The 14795-nt window shown below is 45.0% G+C and overlaps 1 protein-coding gene across 1 annotated transcript; it reads right to left on the reverse strand.

Annotated features, from left to right (window-relative positions):
- Positions 1-5283: 5283 nt before the first annotated feature.
- Positions 5284-6685, reverse strand: LOC148777103 (uncharacterized). The gene is made up of 3 exons (XM_088839305.1): positions 6610-6685; positions 6140-6345; positions 5284-6057 (listed from the first exon to the last, which is right to left on the reverse strand). Exons 1-3 carry the CDS (start codon positions 6683-6685, stop codon positions 5284-5286), a joined length of 1056 nt encoding a protein of 351 aa, XP_088695431.1.
- Between the last annotated feature and the right edge of the window lie 8110 nt (positions 6686-14795).

Raw genomic sequence — 14795 nt, forward strand, 5'->3', positions numbered from 1 at the left:
GTTTCGTTTCAGTGAAATCCACTTCCAGGTGTTCAACAGGCAGCGTGTCTTTTAGCTGAATCCCTGGAGGTTTCTGTCTGTGCTGAAAGGCAGCATTGACCTGTGAGCTGCTGCTGCTGCTGCTAAGTCGCTTCAGTCATGTCTGACTCTGTGTGACCCCACAGATGGAGGCAGTGCAATTCTGAGATTTTGTTCTGCATAGGGAAGAGAGGTGGGGAACCAAGAAATATTTTCAAATTAGCTCTTCCAATTTATCATGGCCTAGGTGGGTCCCTTGGTGTGTTTGGCTTACCAGAGTGAGTGCCAGCTCCTCTGGTATCAATAATTTGCCACTTGGCAATTCCCACTATCCCTTTCAGTCTTGATGGCCCCTTCCACTTTGACTAGTTGGTTTTGGGCTTCAGTGTATTTTGGAGAGTCCAGCATTAGCTCAGGCAGCTCCGCCAATACGAGAACTTTAATAGGGGCTTCACTTGTCACCCCCAAGCCCTCAGCTGCTTGTTCAGCGGTCTTGTCTGCCAGTCTGCTCCCCAAGCCTGGAGGGGTATCCTCTTTTTGATGTCCTCAGCAGTATATGACTGCAACCCTTTCTGGTTCCCAGGCAGCAACTAATAGGATCTTAATTTCTTCCTTATTTTTAATATATTTTTCACTAGCTGTCGAAAGGCCTCTCTCCTTATACAGAGCCCTGTGTACATGTAGTGTGTCCAAAGCATACCTGGAGTCTGTGTAAATGTCTTCTTACCTTTGGACAGCTGGAGGGCCCGGATTAGAGCATATAGTTCGGCTGTTGAGCAGACCAGTGTGATGGCACAGAGCTGGCCTCAGTGATGGTTTCTCCCCTGACTACTGTATATCCTGACAGTCACTGTCCTTGTTTCACCAGGCTGGTGCCATTGGTGTACAGGACCAAATCTGGGTCTGGGATTGGCTGGTCTCTCAAGTCAGGTTTGTTGGCATCTTTCCTTGCAATCATGTGAGGGCCCACCTTCTCCCACAGGAAGGAGAGTGGCTGGATCCAGGGCCTGACAAGGCTCAATAGTAACATGGGGGTTCTCACATAACAGTCTCTGGTATTGAGTAATCTGGGGTGTTGACAGCCATTTATGGGGGTCCCCTCGCAGAAGAGTGTTGACCCCATGCAGGACTTTTACGATCAAATCTTGGCCGAAAGTCAGCTTGGTTGCCTCCTGGACCAGTAAGGCAACTGCCCGTAAGCATCCTGGCCACCCAGTTGTCCAGCTGGTTTGGGAGATAAGGCACGGGTCTGTCCCTTGTCCCATAGTCTGGGACAACATTCCCATAGCCACCTTGTCCTTTTCAGTCACGTAAAGAGTAAACAGCTTAGCACGGTCTGGCAGGCCCAAGGCGGGTGCTGATGTAATTGTACTGGGTTTGAGTACTATTACCAGTGGGACTTGTTTTGCAAGCCTGGGGGAGTGGTGGGGTGGGGTGGGGTGGGGTTGTCTTCCACCCGGACCTCAGGGAATTGTTAACTCTCTTCTCTCAACTGTTTAGCCTGTCCGGTTTCCCTTCTGGGAGATCATGCAACCTCCATTCATCTTGAGGGGTTACTGAGAGTAAATAGGTGGTTGAGCCCACTCGAACGAAGGTCTTTCGTGGGGGGAAAGGTCACTTGTGCCCCCAATTTAGACAACAAGTCTCTTCCCAACAAAGGTACTGGGCATTCAGGGATGTATAAAAATTCATGAATCACTTGGTGTCCCCCAATCTGACATTTTTGGGGTAGGCTAGTCAAGGTCAGGAGGGGCGGCCTTGAGGAGATACCCCTCGTCCAAGGTAAGGTACAGCGGCTGCGCTTTCTTGGAGCAGCTGTGAAGAGATACTCCACGACCAAGGTAAGTGAAACCCAAATAAGATGGTAGGTATTGGGAGGGGGTATTAGAGGGCAGACACACTGAAATCATAATCACAAAAAACTAGTTGATCTGACCATATGGACCACAGCCCTGTCTAACTCAATGAAACTAAGTCATGCCGTGTGGGGCCACCTAAGATGGACGGGTCATGGTGGAGAGGTCTGACAGAATGTGGTCCACTGGAGAAGGGAATGGCAAACCACTTCAGTATACTTGCCTTGAGAACCCCATGAACAGTATCAAAGGCAAAATGATAGGATATTGAATGAGGAATTCTCTAGGTCGGTAGTTGCCCAGTATGAAGGGATGGAGCCAAAGCGAAACAAATACCCAGTTGTGGATGTGACTGGTGATAGAAGCAAGGTCTGATGCTGTAAAGAGCAATATTGCATAGGAACCTGGAATGTTAGGTCCATGAATCAAGGCAAATTGGAAGTGGTCAAACAGGAGATGGCAAGAGTGAACGTTGACATTCTAGGAGTCAGAGAACTAAAATGGATTGGAATGGGTGAATTTAACTCAGATGACCATTATATCTACTACTGTGGGCAGGAATCCCTTAGAAGAAATGGAGTAGCCATCATGGGCAACAAAAGAGTCCGAAATGCAGTACTTGGATGCAATCTCAAAAACGACAGAATGATTTCTGTTTGTTTCCAAGGCAAACCATTCAGTATTACAGTAATCCAAGTCTATGCCCCAACCAGTAATGCTGAAGAAGCCGAAGTGGAATGGTTCTATGAAGACCTACAATACCTTTTAGAACTAACACCCAAAAAAGATGTCCTTTTCATCATAGGGGACTGGAATGCAAAAGTAGGAAGTCAAGAAACACCTGGAGTAACAGGCAAATTTGGCCTTGGAGCACAGAATGAAGCAGTGTAAAGGCTAATAGAGTTTTGTCAAGAAAACGCACTGGTCATAGCAAACACCCTCTTCCAACAACACAAGAGAAGACTCTACACATGGACATCACCAGATGGTCAACACCAAAATCAGATTGATTATATTCTTTGCAGCCAAAGATGGAGAAGCTGTATACAGTTAGCAAAAACAAGACCAGGAGCTGACTGTGGCTCAGATCATGAATCTCCTTATTGCCAAATTCAGACTTGAAGAAAGTAGGGAAAACTATTAGACCATTCAGATATGACCTAAATCAAATCCCTTATGATTATACAGTGGAAGTAAGAAATAGATTTAAAGGTCTAGATCTGATAGATAGAGTGCCTGATGAACTCTGGACGGAGGTTCGTGACATTGTACAGGAGACAGGGACCAAGACCATCCCATGGAAAAGAAATGCAAAAAAGCAAAGTGGCTGTCTGAGGAGGCCTTACAAATAGCTGTGAAAAGAAGAGAAGCGAAAAGCAAAGGAGAAAAGGAAAGATATAAGCATCTGAATGCAGAGTTCCAAAGAATAGCAAGGAGAGATAAGAAAGCCTTCCTCAGTGATCAATGCAAAGAAATAGAGGAAAACAACAGAATAGGAAAAACAAGAGATCTTTTCAAGAAAATTAGAGATATCAAGGGAACATTTCATGCAAAGATGGGCTCGATAAAGGACAGAAATGGTATGGACCTAACAGAAGCAGAATATATTAAGAAGAGGTGGCAAGAATACACAGAAGAACTGTACAAAAAAGATCTTCACGATGAAGATAATCACGATGGCGTGATCACTCACCGGGAACCAGACATCTTGGAATGTGAAGTCAAGTGGGCCTTAGAGAGCATCACTACGAACAAACCTAGTGGAGGTGATGGAATTCCAGTTGAGCTATTTCAAATCCTGAAAGATGATGCTGTGAAAGTGCTGCACTCAATATGCCAACAAATTTGGAAAACTCAGCAGTGGCCACAGGACTGGAAAAGGTCAGTCTTCATTCCAATCCCAAAGAAAGGGAATGCCAAAGAATGCTCAAACTACCGCACAATTGCACTCATCTCACACGCTAGTAAAGTCATGCACAAAATTCTCCAAGCTAGTCTTCAGGAATATGTGAATCGTGAACTTCCAGATGTTCAAGCAGGTTTTAGAAAAGGCAGAGGCACCAGAGATCAAATTGCCAACATCCGCTGGATCATGGAGAAAGCAAGAGAGTTCTAGAAAAACATCCATTTCTGCTTCATTGACTATGCCAAAGCCTTTGACTGTGTGGATCACAATAAACTGTGGAACATTCTGAAAGAGATGGGAATCCCAGACCACCTGACCTGCCTCTTGAGAAACCTGTATGCAGGTCAGGAAACAACAGTTAGAACTGGACATGGAATAACAGACTGGTTCCAAATAGGAAAAGGAGTACGTCAAGGCTGTATATTGTCACCTTGCTTATTTAACTTATATGCAGAGTACATCATGAGGAACGCTGGGCTGGAAGAAGCACAAGCTGGAATCAAGATTGCTGGGAGAAATATCAATAACCTCAGATATGCAGATGTCACCACCCTTATGGCAGAAAGTGAAGAGGAATTCAAAGGCCTTTTGATGAAAGTGAAAGAGGAGAGTGAAAAGGTTGGCTTGAAGCTCATCATTCAGAAAACGAAGATCATGGCATCTGGTCCCATCACTTCATGGGAAATAGATGGGGAAACAGTGGAAACAGTGTCAGACTTTATTTTGGGGGGCTCCAAAATCACTTCGGATGCTGATTGCAGCCAGGAAATTAAAAGACGCTTACTCCTTGGAAGGAAAGTTATGACCAGCCTAGATAGCATATTAAAAAGCAGAGTCATTACTTTCCAACCAAGGCCTGTCTAGTCAAGGCAATGGTTTTTCCCCTGGTCATGTATGGATGTGATAGTTGGACTGTGAAGAAAGCTGAGCACTGAAGAATTGATGCTTTTGAACTGTGGTGCTGGAGAAGACTCTTGAGAGTCCCTTGGACTGCAAGGAAGTTCAACCAGTCCATTCTAAAAGAAATCAATCCTGGGTGTTCATTGGAAGGACTTATGCTAAAGCTGAAACTCCAATACTTTGGCCACCTCATGCGACGAGTTGACTCACTGGAAAAGAGTCTGATGCTAGGAGGGATTGGGGGTAGGAGGAGACGGGGACGACAGAGAATGAGATGGCTGGATAGCATCACTGACTCAATGGACATGAGTTTGAGTGAACTCCGGGAGTTGGTGATGGACAGGGAGGCCTGGCGTGCTGTGATTCATGGGGTCGCGGAGAGTCGGACACGACTGAGCGACTGAACTGACTGAACTGAAGAGACACAAAGGCTGCATTTGTCACCATCTGAGACCCAGCAGCCTCTGTATCTATTGGCGTATAAAGTCCACAGGCCTCGCACTGTCTTTCATAGAACTCAGAGGGTGATTCTCTTTCCCTTTGAATCACTTTGAAGGGTATTGCGGTACTCATAGCTTTTCGGGTGCCCCTCTTGAGACCTTGTTAAATAGCCGCCCAATCTCTCTCTAGGCAGCCTTGTCCTTCCTCTGCATTACAGTCCCAGTTGGGCCTCTCATTGAGGGTGGCTAGTTCTGCCCACCGCTGCGGGTTTGCAGTACCCCCAGGTGCCATTTCTCCTAACCATTTTCTGGCCTCAGTTAGGATCCTGTGTCTTTCCTCAGTGCTGAAAAGGGAGACTACTAGTTGGATTATGTCATCCCATGTAGGGCGGTGGGTTCGAAAAATAATCTCCATTAGCCTAATCATGGCTTGTGGCTCCCCCGAGTATGGTGGAGTGTGTCTCTGCCAGTTTAATATATCCATAGAGGAAAATGGCTGGTAATAATAGGTTACAGGGGCCTGATGGTAGTGCCCACATGTGTCCTGAACCAGAGGCTGTTGTAGCTCTCTGAGGGGCATCTGTAGTGGGGTTCTTTCCCCATGTTCCTTGGCAGAGTGCAGCCTCTGTCTAAGTGCTGTGTTTTCTTCCCCCTTCCCATCCGTACTCATTGGGAGAGGGGGATACAATCTAGGAGGTCTGGCTGAGGTGGAATTCTGGGGTTGTTGACCAGAGGTTTCCATTGCTGGGATTGGAGCCTGCCGAAACGGTGGCTCTACAATCTCCGCGAGAGCTGCTGGAGGAGCAGTGTCTGCTGCAGGAACTTCACCTGGACCTGGATCGGGCATTAAGGCAGCCTCTGGTCCTGGTGGAGCACTTGGAGGCAGGCACATCATTATCCAGTATGGGGGAGGATTCAGGTCATCCCTGTCCAAATCCTGCAGAATTTCCTTTTTTATCATCAGTCCATTTTTGTGCCATTAATATTTTTCCCTTTCCCTGCTGGATATAGAACTTTGCCCAAGTAGGAAGATCTTGAGCTAACCCTAGCCATGAGTCAATATATGGATATTGATCTGGGTGTCCTGGCTGTCCTGTGACTACAGTATAGACTGCTTCCACTATTTTTAAGTTCATGGTGTTCTCTGGTGGCCATCCTACTCCCATAGGGGGCCATTCGACCTCACAGAGTATGTGGAGGTGGTTAGGCATCATCTTTACCCCATTCAGTTCAGTTCAGTTCAGTTCAGTCTCTCAGTCGTGTCTGACTCTTTGCGACCCCATGAATCACAGCACGTCAGGCCTCCCTGTCCATCACCAACTCCCGGAGTTCACTCAAACTCATGTCCATCGAGTCGGTGATGCCATCCACCCATCTCATTCTCTGTCGTCCCCTTCTCCTCCCGCCCCCAATCTTTCCCAGCATCAGAATCTTTTCCAATGAGTCAAATCGTCGCATGAGGTGGCCAAAGTATTGGAGTTTCAGCTTTGGTCTCCTACAAATCCCTTCTTAAAATTTTTAATCATGCACTCCAATACAGTTGCCTTAGATTCACTTCCCCCCATCTTGCTTACCTTCTCAGACCTTCTTCTGCTTTTCCTTTTCATTCTGTCTATGAAGTTCTCAGTACCCTATGTAATTCTGATATTTCCACTCAATGAAACATTTAAATTGCCATTCTGCCTCCTTCCTAATCGGGGTGAGAAGAGCCTTCCCTGCCAGACCCCAGAGGGAGAAGGGGGATCAGCCTGTCTTCATCTGCCGGTCAGCATGGCCGAACCAGGGCACCATGTGGTCCAACTCTGTTTCTTCCTTAACTTTTAAAGTCCGTTTTGCCTTGGTGGGCTTGATCAGGTGTGGATGAAAACACAGATGGGTTAAATATCCCACGTCCCAGGCTGTCTCCGGAAAAGCCAATTTGTTCTCACTTATGTATCCCCCTCCTTCTAGCCTGACAATTCCGAGGGGGTCAAGAATTTCACAGCAGGTGGGACACCTCCTTGGGGAGGGCAGAATATGAGCACACAAAGACCAAGTTTCTTCTCCTAAAAATCCCCTGGCAATAATTTTCCCCAGGATGGCGTGGACACCACCTTCTAAATGACTTTCACAAATTTCCTTCCTAAGCCCTAGCACGCTTGTTGACCTGTGTACCAAGCAATCGCTGCCACCTGCCTATTCCAGGCTCCTCTGGGTCCATGCCCCTTCTACTCCCTCCCAGGGGGGTGATCAGGCCCCCTCCTGCCCCCTGCTGGGGGGGGTTCCCTCCTCACCTGAGTGCTCCGTTCCCCTGCTGCCGTCCACTACCTGCTAACGTGAAAGGCCAGGGTGTTGAGAAGCAGAATGCTTCCAGAAGGGCGAGGCGCCTTCTTCCCTCTAGAAGATTCAAGTTGCAAGGCCTTGGACTAGTCCCAAATGGGATGTGTCTCCTAAAAGTGAAGAGTTTCCTGGCCAATGCACCAAAAGTAGCCACGTGTTGCGGGAAACAAACTCACTCAGGATAATGCAGATAGTGGAGTGCAGTTTATTACACCAGCAGACCCAAGGCAGAGTCTCCTCTTAGCCAAGGGCCCTGACCAGTTTTTGTGAAAACCTTATGTACCCTAAGTGTACGTGCTCAAACCCACCTCCCAAAATTCCCTGAAACTAGTCTGAACAAAGGAAAAGAAAGATACAATCCAAGTTAACCCATGATTTGTATGCCTTAAGCCTAGGTAGTTAAGAGTGGACAATTATCAATAGGCCTGTGGTCATACCCCAATAAGCATAATAGAATTTATGATTCTATTCGGTTACAAAGTAATTAGGATTGTCTTTCAGGCGCCAGAGAGTATAGGTATGAGCCCTGGGGCTCTTCCATGGCGGGTAGGGAGGTGGAGGCGGCCTGGTTTTCCAGTTGCTGTGTCGTTTCCATAGATACTGGCATATAGCTCAAAGTCCACACAGTCCAGCCCAAGATGGAGTCCTGCTTTAAAGGTGGAGCCTGTTCTGTCTGTTTCCTCCTTCAGATGCTTAGGTGCTTTTTGATGCTGACCTCCTTTTCCTCCCCATGTTTTCTTTCAATTCAGCCCTCCTTGTGTCCACCTGGAGCATCTTTGTGGATGGCAGGTGGCTGCCCCTGATGCAGCCGCTCTCCCTCTCGGGTGCCGGCATGTTTTGCTCCATTTAAGATTGATCGCCTTAAAGTGCCTTCTTGGCCTCTCACACTGGAAATCACAGCACTTTCTCTAGAGGGACAATTTTCTGCAGGATTGGCTATTTTAAATAGTAGCAGAAGAGTGAAGAAAACACATTTAACTGTGGAAAGGGTATCGGCAGTAGCCCTAAGTGTAAATTTTCTTTTTGGGGCCCACTTGTTGAACTAGTTTAGAACCGATTAACAGATTCTTGTTAATTTAGACAATTGGAAAAGAAATTAAGGAATGACTACAGTGGCCTCTGTTTAGGGGTGCTTGTTAATTATCTGCATCCTACAGAGAAAACGGTGAGATAGGGAGGAGGAAGAGAATAGGGGGAGAGAGAGAGAAATCTGCTGCAGGGCCCCAGCCTGTAATAGAAGCAGTGACTTTACGTCCCTCATCACAGAGTGCACGTCCTGTTTTTCTGCAAAATGAACTTATCATGAAATTTGAGATGCCCCTTCCCCTCTGTCCTTTTCAGACTCGCTGTCTGCTCTTTCGGTCTTTTTAGCTCCCCCGAGGGCAGATGGATAGGCTGGCTCTCTGTGACTCAGTGCCATTTTATAGAGTTAATTCTTGTGTCTCTTGCCTCCTTTCAAGATAAAGATCAGGGCTTGACATTATGGCAGGCCTCCTTAAAGACCTGTGAGAGGGTAAGGTTCTTTAAAATATAATCACTTGCTTCCAGGCAAATAGCAATAGTTCGTGTTCCCAAACTTTAACCTTCCAACTATTAAATGTTAAATGTAAACAAGATAAACCTTTATATTGCATTAAATACCTTCCTTTAAAAAATTTCCTTCTCAGATAAATTCTCCCATGGGTTTCTTTCCTTAACCAAAGAGATTGCTGTATTTACTCCTTCTTATTTTTTTTTTTAATTGGACCATAGTTTGATTCACAATGTGCGTTAGTTTCAGGTATACAGCATAGTGATTCTGTTATACTTACATATAAAAGAACATATGTATTATTTTCAGATTCTTTTCCATTATAGGCTACTACAAAATATTGAGTAGACTTCCCTATGCTGTGCACTGGGTCCTTGTTGGTTATCTATTTTATGTATAGTATGTATATGTTAATCCCAAACTCTTCATTTATCCACCGCCCTTTCCCCATTGATAACTCTAAATTTGCTTTTTATGTCTGTGGGTCTATTTCTGTTTTGTAAATAAGTTCACTTGCGTCTTTGTTTTGGTTGCACATATAAGCAATATCGTATGATATTTGTCTTTGTCTGGTTTACTTCATTTAGTGTCATATCTATAGGTCCATCCATGTGGCTGCAAATGGCATTATTTCATTACTTTTTAGTGATAATATTCCATTGTATTGTAGATGTGCGTACCATCATTCATCTGTCAATAGACATGTAGTTTGCTTCCCTCGTTCCTAAATTCTTAAGATGGAGTGCATGAGAGTATATATATGGATATTTTAAATTAATTTTATTGAAAAATTGTATAAAGTATAAGTTCCTCTACAATGTCATATTAGTTTCTACTGTATAGAAAAGTGAATCAGCTGTATGTATATATGTATCCCCTCTTTTTTGGATTTCCTTTCCATTTAGGTCACCGCAGAGTGCTGAGTAGAGTTCCTTGAGCTATACAGTAGGTTCTCCTCAGTTATCTATTTTATACATAGTAATACATGTCAACCCCAATCTCTCAGTTCATCCCACCTCACCCACTTTCCCTCTTTGGTGTCCATATGTTTGTTCTCTACGTCTTTCTATTTCTGTTTTGCAAATAAGATCATCTATACCATGTTTCTGGCTCAGAGGTTAAAGCGTATGGCTGCAATGCGGGAGACCTGGGTTTGATCCCGGGGTTGGGAAGATCCCCTGGAGAAGGAAATGGCAACCCACTCCAGTATTCTTGCCTGGAGAATCCCATGGACGGAGGAGCCTGGTGGGCTACAGTCCATGGGGTCGTGAAGAGTCGGACATGACTGAGTGACTTAACTTATACCATGTTTCTAGATTCCACATATATGCATTAATATGATATTTGTTTTTCTCTTTCTGACTTACTTCACTGTGTATGACAGTCTCTAGATGTATCCATGTCTTTACAAATGACACGATTTTTTCCTTTTTATGACTGAGTAATATTCCATTATGTACATGTACCACATTTTCATTATCTGTCACCGGGTATTTAGGTTGCTTCCGTGTCCTGACTATTGTAAATAGTGCTGCAATGAACATTGGGGTGCATGTGTCTTTTTTTTAATTAATTAATTTATTTTAATTGATAAGGCTAATTACTTTACAATATTGTGGTAGTTTTTGCCATACATTGACATGAATCAGCCACACGTGTATATGTGTCCCCATCCCGAACCCCCTCCCCCACCTCCCTCCTCATCCCATCCCTCTGGGTTGTCCCAGTGCACTGGCTTTGAGTGCCCGGTTACATGCATCGAACATGGACTGGTCATCTATTTCACATATGGTAATATACTTGTTTCAGTGCTATTCTCTCAAATCATCTCACCCTCGCCTTCTCCCACAGAGTCCAAAAGTCTTTCTTTATATCTGTGTCTCTTTTGCTGTCTTGCATATAGGGTCATCATTACCAACTTTCTAAATTCCATATATATTTGTTAGTATACTGTATTGGTGATTTTCTTTCTGACTTACTTCACTCTGTATAATAGACTCCAGTTTCATCCACCTCATTAGAACTGATTCAAATGTGTTCTTTTTAATTGCTGAGTAATATTCCGTTGTCTATATGTACCACAGCTTTCTTATCCATTCTTCTGCTGATGGACATCTAGGTTGCTTCCATGTCCTAGCTATTGTAAACAGTGCTGTGATGAACACTGGGGTGCATGTGTCTCTGCATTATGGTTTTCTCTTGGTATATGCCCAGTAGAGGGATAGCTGGCTCATATAGTAGTTCTGTTTTTAGTATTTTAAGAAACCTCCATGCTATTCTCCATAATGGCTGTATCAATTTACATCCCCACCAACAGTGCAGGAGGGCTCCCTTTTCTCCACGTTTATTGGTAGATTTGTTTGTAGATGGCCTGTGTGAAGTGATACCTCACTGTAGTTTTGATTTGCATTTCTCTAATAATGAGTGATGTTGAGCATATTTTCATGTGTTTGTTGGCCTCTTTTTGTCTTCTTTGAAAAAATGTCTGTTTAGGTTTTCTACCCATTTTTTGTTTGGGTGTTTTTTTGTTTCTTCTTTTTTTATTGAGCTGCATGAACTGTTTGTATATTTTGGAGACTAATCCTTTGTTTTTTGCTTCATTTGGAAATATTTTCTCCTATTCTGAGGGTTATCTTTTCATCTTGTTTATGGTTTCCTTTGCTGTGCAAGAGCTTTTAAGTTTAATAGGGAGTATATTTTTTAAGTCATGAGGAAAATTCTGTTTGTCTGTTATCTCAGTGGTAAGTGCTCCTGTTTTTTCTGGGTTGGCTTTATTGAGCTAAGGCTGAACTGTGATACTCTCCACTCAGCTATAGCATTGCCCTCCTGGAGCCTCAATTACTACGTCACCCTTGGTTGGAACTCTGGATTCAGAGGAGGAAAATCTGAAAGATGAAAACAGGGGTTTCTTAATTATGGAATTATGCTCTTTCCTTGAGCAAATAGAGAAAAACATGAGTTCGTATTTACGTGGATCATTTTTAACTCATATGTTTTTGGAGAGATGTTAAATTGATGCTCACAGAACACAGAAGTGCTAGGCTTCAACTGTGTGCATATCTGGCTGACATGCAGTGCCCAGCAGCCTTCCAGAGAACAAACCATGATGATGGTTGCCCAAGGGGGTGAGGAGTTTCACTTTTGGCTTAGCTCTAATTGCCAGCCAAAGATTTCACTTTAGAAATCTGGTCCCCCAAAGGGCTGGAGATGGATAGGTGCTTCTGGCTCCAGGATGTTCTCAACGGTTTTGAACTCCCTTATGAACTGTTTGCATGACTGTAAGAACGAGGCTTCAAGAACTTCCTAGCCAAGAGCAGTGCCCCCTTGCTGGTGGAGGTTGACAGTGTTGGCATGACCGAGTGAACGAGTGACAGATACATGACCTCCTCAAAGCTTCTAGGAGCCTTTCATCATGGAGGGTGCGCTTACCCTAGAGAAATGGGGACCATTAAATCAGAAGGAATTGTGGCATCCTGGCCCAGCATCCAGTAAAAGGTGTTAAGAGCAGCACAGTCACCCAGCCTGTGGGTCCTGGCTGCCTGGAGCTTTTGATTAACTTTAAAAAATGACCAAAAAAAATCACACACACACAAATGACCTCATGCCGAGTGAATGGCAGTTACCAGGAGTCATGCTAGCGGATATGATGGAAGTGAGTTTTTTTAAGTATGTAATTTTGAACTGTCTGAGTTCAGCTAGTTACACCAGAACTGTGTAATGAATCAAGAGATTATGAGTATGAATAATGCCTTGGCTTGCGTTTGCCTTATTTCTGAGTTAAATTCTGTGTTTATATGATAATCATTGATCTTCTCTAGCTACCATGCAGGTTCAGTCCCTGGGTCTGGAAGATCCATTGGAGGAGGAAATGGCAACCCACTCTGGTATTCTTGCATAGGGAATCCCATGGACAGAGGAGCCTAGTGGGCTACAGTCCATAGGGTCACAAAGAGTCAGATACAACTGAAGTGATTTAGCGCGCATGCATGCATTGTTAACAGTTCAGGCAGTCTTCCCAATTATGTTTTAGTTTTCTTGTGACCAGCTTCTGAAGAAGTGTGGATGTGTTTCATCTAGACTATGGTGGTCTTAGACCTGCTCTGCCTGGGCTCCTTTTTTGTCCTTCCCCTGTTGTGTTCTCTATCATGAGATAGAGGCTACTGCAGGGCTACCTACAGAGGCCGGGGTTTACCAAAGTCCTGTGTTTGATGGCTTCTCACTGAGTTGAGCCAGTGGAGGCCCTGGTGAGAGCCTGGAGGGGGGAGATTGGGAGAAGCCAGGTTAATTTCCCTCCTCCTTCTGCCCTGGGCTGGTGCTCTGGCAGCAGGTGAATTTTTCCTGTGGCTCCAGCTCCCACTGTACAGGCTGTCCGTGGTTCCAGCTTTGTTGGCTCATGGACTCTCCTGAGTTCCAGCAGTACTACCTCTTCTCTTTGTTCTGCAGCCTAGAGGTGGGGTTGGCTTCCTTTTGTTGCTGACATCTAGGTTATGTCATCATTTCCTGTTCGACTCTCAGCTTTTCCATCACCTGTGTAACCCATTCTGCACCCTCAATCCCTTCTGTTTACTCAGTACTTGCAATGGCACGTCATCCACCTCCTCATTTTGTGAAGAGGAATTTGGAGTCCAGAGACGTTAAAGTGTGCTTCCTAAGGCTCTCTGGAAGTCAAACTTGTAGCACTTCAGTCACTGACAATGCGGTTAAGAATCCAGAAGTAAGAAAACAGTATAATTTCCTTAATGTGAGTAGCTATCCGAAAATCCTCTCAGTAAGGTCCAAACATCAGTCCCTCTAAGCAGACATTCATTAAGCCTATTATTTCTGTTTTTGCAAGTAATTATTCAGCTCCTTGTCACTAAAATTCTCCTGGGAAACTGGTGCTCGTATTTGCCTGGTGACAGCATTGCTCTTAGGCTGGTGTTGCTTTGAGCTCTTATGGCCTGGAATTGTGGTGAATGGTACAATTGTGGTGAATGGCACAGTTCCCCAGGCACCTAATTCACTGTTAGCTGGAGTCTCGCCCAGTGTAATCTGGGTTGATCGTTTATACAAGCCAAGAGAACTGAAATCCCCAGACGGAGAACTGAATATATGAGTGGTTTCATTTTCCTCACCCAGTGGGATGGGGCGTTGCCAGCAGCAGTCCCAGATTAAGGATGTTAGGACTGAGCCCTTCACTGTGATGGTGGCTGTGCAGGCCCACTGCTTCAATCTTCTTTCAAGAAAGAATTTCCCATCTTGTTCAGTTCAGTTCAGTTCAGTCGCTCAGTCGTGTCCGACTCTCCGCGACCCCATGAATCACAGCACGCCAGGCCTCCCTGTCCATCACCAACTCCCGGAGTACACTCACACTCATGTCCACAGAGTCGGTGATGCCATCCAGCCATCTCATTCTCTGTCGTCCCCAGATTCCAAATAAATGATTTCAGGATCTGCCTCAACTTTCCATCCAGGGCCACACTTTTCCCAGGCAGCCCCCAAGGAATGCCTGAACGTAGCAGGAGGCACTTGGGCATGGCCATTTCTGTGCAATATAGGATTCATCAGATGGACAGTCTCCACGCTGGAGGGTCCCATTGGCTTTGCTGAGATTTTTGTCAGATAGGCATGTATATTATCATATGTGAAAAAGACCGCCAGTCCAGGTTCGATGCATGATACAGGATGCTCGGGGCTGGTGCACTGGGATGACCCAGAGGGATGGGATGGGGTGGGAGGTGGGAGGGGGGTTCAAGATGGGGAACACATGTACACCAAGGGCAGATTCATGTCATTGTATGGCAAAACCAATAAAATATTGTGAAGTAATTAGCCTCCAATTAAAA

This window comes from Moschus berezovskii, chromosome 8 (genome assembly GCF_049115385.1).
Source record: "Moschus berezovskii isolate FMDL1 chromosome 8, NW_MosBer_1.0, whole genome shotgun sequence".
Taxonomy (NCBI): domain Eukaryota; kingdom Metazoa; phylum Chordata; class Mammalia; order Artiodactyla; family Moschidae; genus Moschus; species Moschus berezovskii.